The sequence below is a fragment of the Perkinsus marinus genome (genome assembly GCF_000006405.1).
Source record: "Perkinsus marinus ATCC 50983 genomic scaffold scf_1104296929432, whole genome shotgun sequence".
Lineage (NCBI taxonomy): Eukaryota > Perkinsozoa > Perkinsida > Perkinsidae > Perkinsus > Perkinsus marinus.
In genome coordinates, this window is record NW_003216441.1 from 1 (window position 1) to 3,626 (window position 3,626).

General features: G+C 35.7%; 3 protein-coding genes across 3 annotated transcripts; all 3 read left to right on the forward strand.

Annotated features, from left to right (window-relative positions):
- Nucleotides 1-430: 430 nt before the first annotated feature.
- On the forward strand, nt 431-993 carry Pmar_PMAR020203 (hypothetical protein; the record flags this gene model as incomplete). The annotated part of the gene is made up of 3 exons (XM_002787313.1): nt 431-557; nt 791-839; nt 885-993. 3 exons carry the CDS (start codon nt 431-433, stop codon nt 991-993), a joined length of 285 nt encoding a protein of 94 aa, XP_002787359.1.
- A 136-nt stretch (nt 994-1,129) lies between these two features.
- On the forward strand, nt 1,130-1,651 carry Pmar_PMAR020204 (conserved hypothetical protein; the record flags this gene model as incomplete). Its single annotated transcript, XM_002787314.1, has 3 exons — nt 1,130-1,207; nt 1,325-1,420; nt 1,505-1,651. 3 exons carry the CDS (start codon nt 1,130-1,132, stop codon nt 1,649-1,651), a joined length of 321 nt encoding a protein of 106 aa, XP_002787360.1.
- A 324-nt stretch (nt 1,652-1,975) lies between these two features.
- On the forward strand, nt 1,976-2,728 carry Pmar_PMAR020205 (hypothetical protein; the record flags this gene model as incomplete). The annotated part of the gene is made up of 5 exons (XM_002787315.1): nt 1,976-2,019; nt 2,074-2,167; nt 2,213-2,356; nt 2,423-2,562; nt 2,617-2,728. Coding segments are annotated over 5 exons (534 nt in total), but the record flags the coding sequence as incomplete, so codon positions are not given.
- Nucleotides 2,729-3,626: the final 898 nt, after the last annotated feature.

The window sequence follows — 3,626 nt, forward strand, 5'->3', positions numbered from 1 at the left end:
ACACTCGGGGTTTTACATCATCACGAATGCTCAATGAGCAGACGGCATCCTCGTCTTCATGCAACACATTTCTTTACGATATTTGAACCCCAAAAATATGGGGAATCCTCATTTCTAAACAATGGGCCTCTTTTCCAAAGAAGTTTAGCGCACTCTCTAACCTGCATTTCGACTTAGCTTGGATTGCAGCCTGGCCTTGGATAACAGTTCGGGTTTCTGGTTTCCCGTCGGGTTTCGGGTTTCGGGTTTCCCTTTCTCCGCTTTCACCTGCAGTTCTTGTTTTTTTTGTAGAATTTGCAGTTTAGCTTCTCACTTGCGTCATGGTCATCACCTGGATATCAACCTTTATTTTCCATTAATGGCGCGCGCCGATATTCTTTGGTTTTTATGCATCGCTTAGATTCGATGCAGCGCCCGAAAATATTCTTGCATGTTGAAAAACACCGAACCTGGTATTCGAACCAGCGTCTTCGTCGTTGAACCGGAATCCCCCTACCGCGCTAGGGCTAAGCACGACTTAAAGCAGTCCATCATGAAGTATCTCTCGAGAAGGCTAAGTGATGATGGCGTTGTATTCTATAATGGTAGTCTTTGCGTGTGACTGAGGTTAGAGTAGGCTTTGATAATACATAAGTGTACACTTAGTGTTGTATTGTTGATATTATTACTTCTCAATGGCTATAGATAAGAAGATAGTTAGCTATGGTGTATTCTCTGTATTTTTAACATGGATATTATGCGTTGGTAATAATAATACTCATTTCTCATTATCATCAATTATCTATGTTAGAGGGTATTGATGCTGGTAAAAAGTATCGTCCTGATTATGATCCTGAACCGTAATAATAATAATAATCTCTCTTTTTAATACTATAATACTACAGATACTTCTTTCGATGGAAGAGACAATTCTTGTCATGGGCTCATGATAGGAGATATCGAGATACTGGTGCCCGTCGCCCCCTTACACAGCAGCAGCAGCAGTCAGAATAAGAAGGCGGAGGAGGAGCTCATCAATGATGTTTATTATCATGATAGTGTTTCTGATACTAACATTACTATGTTGTATATTATTACTACGGCGGTTGTAGTAGTATTAGTATATAGTTGCTGTTATTGTTATTGAAGTATGGCCTCTTTACCTAGTCTTGGTAACCTAAGCCCTAATGATCAAGCTATAGTTAATAAAGAGATGCAGGATATGCAGGTAATGATAATAATGAGTAGTAGTATCAATGGTGATAATGTTGCTCTTCTTCTTCTTCTTCTTCTTGTTGTTGTTGTTGTTGTTGTTGTTGTTGATATAAGTGATGATTATCATCAGGTTAATGAATCGTTACAGACCTATAATGGTTTGGTAGAGCGTTGCTTCAGTGAATGTATACAGAACTTTAGAGCTAAGAAGTTGGATTTCCAAGAGGTAGTGATAGTATTATTAATAATACCCCTATTACTATCGATGGTGATGATGATAAATACTGACCATGTCTTGACTCTCTTTCAGACTGATTGTATTAAACGATGTGTTGGTAAGTATATGACGTATTCTCAAAGAGTTGGTACAAGGTTTGCTGAGAAGAATCAACAAGTAGCTCAAGAGCAACAACAACAAGCAGCAGCAGCAACAGCAGCTACTACCACCCATCCTTAATGGGTCTATTGTGGGTGAAATGGAATCGACTTATCCGTTTACATCACAATACTACATGTTGTGTTCCTATCAATACAGCTTTATCATCAGTGACTCCTCCTGCTCTATAGGGATCCTCTGAATAATATACCTTGTAGTAGTACATTGGATTCACAAATCGATATTATAATGTAGTAGCACTGTGTTTGTAGTATAAATACTATGTAATGAAGACTAGTAACGAATAGTAGTAGGAGTGGATTAATAATAATGGTATTATCATCATCATCTCGATATGATGATAAAGGACAACTATATCCCAATAGAAAAGAGAGCAATAATAAGATGAGGGGCGACATGATGATGAAGGATATGAAGAAAGCTGATAGGTAGTACTAGAAGTAGTAGTATTATTACTGAGTACTTGGATATCACATTTATAGGCTTATTAAGAAGGTATGGGAAGATAGGTGTATCGAGAAGTGGGCAAGGAGTGGTATAGGTATGATGATTAATCGTATTAAACACGATATAAAGGTGATGATGACCACATTATCAGTCTTGCTATGAGTATAAGTATAGGTAGAAGAGAGTATTCGTAGAGACAATATTAATAAGGAGCATCATATTATAATGTTGGATAATATCATCTCTAGTAGCTCTAAAGGGAATCCACTACTACCACCATTGGTTAAGTCTGCCAATACACCTCTATCTTTTATGAAGGTAATAATAATAATACTAGTAGTAATAGTAGAATAGTGATGGGAATCCTTAAAGTGGTAATAGTAGGATTTATCACTCATATCATCAATGGTTGATATCAAGCAACGAGGAGTGATAGATGATATAATAAATAGGATAAGATTACAACAGAGGGAACGTACATCATTATCGAAGAAGGATATGTTGGGCAAGAAGACAAGTATAAAGTAGATAGTCATCATCATCATCATAATTAATTTTATTACGACTAATAGTAGTAGGTCTGATGGTAAGATGACAGAAGAAGATGAGCAACAACAACAACAACAACAAGAAGAAGAAGAAGAGCAATATGATGATGATAATAATGAAGAAGAGCAGCATTACATAGAGGTATTATTAAGGATAATATGTTGTAAGGTAATATGATGTGGTGAATGTAGAATATATCGGTAATTAAGGATACATACAATAAGGGTAGATCTAGCATGATGAAGGAGAAATGGATGCAACATCATCAGAGAGTATACAAGCATGATAATAATAATGGTGATAATCTGGTGATGAAAGTAACACAAGCAAGAACATGTAGAACATATTGTGGTATCAGATAAGTATCAATGATGATGATGATGATGAAAGTATGGTATTTAATAAGTGTGATTGGTGGAATCATTTACAAAGTAATATGTATTGATATTATGTATATAATAATAATATATAGATGATCCATCAATGAGGAGTAGACTATTAAAAGAGAGAATATCACGATTGAGATTAATGAGGATAGCTAAGGAGGTAGTAGTATTAATAATGCTTATTATACTAATAAAGAGGAGTAGGAGTAGATGATAATGATAGTATTGTTGTTTTAGGCATATATGATGAAACATGCATCCATGGTTAATAACATTATACTTAATCTCATTAATATTGCATATTCATATCATCATCATCATGCCACCCAGGAAGGAGAATCATCATCTACTACTACTACCATTACCAGGAGGATGAGCGTATTGATAATAATAACCTCTACTACTACTACTACTACTACTACTACTACTACTACTACTACTACTACTACTACTACTACTACTACTACTACTACTACCACTACTACTACTACTACTACCACTACTACTACCACTACTACTACTACTACTACTACTACTACTACTACTACTACTACTACTACTACTACTACTACTACTACTACTACCACTACTACTACCACTACTACTACTACTACTACCACTACTACTACCACTACTACTACTACTACTACTAC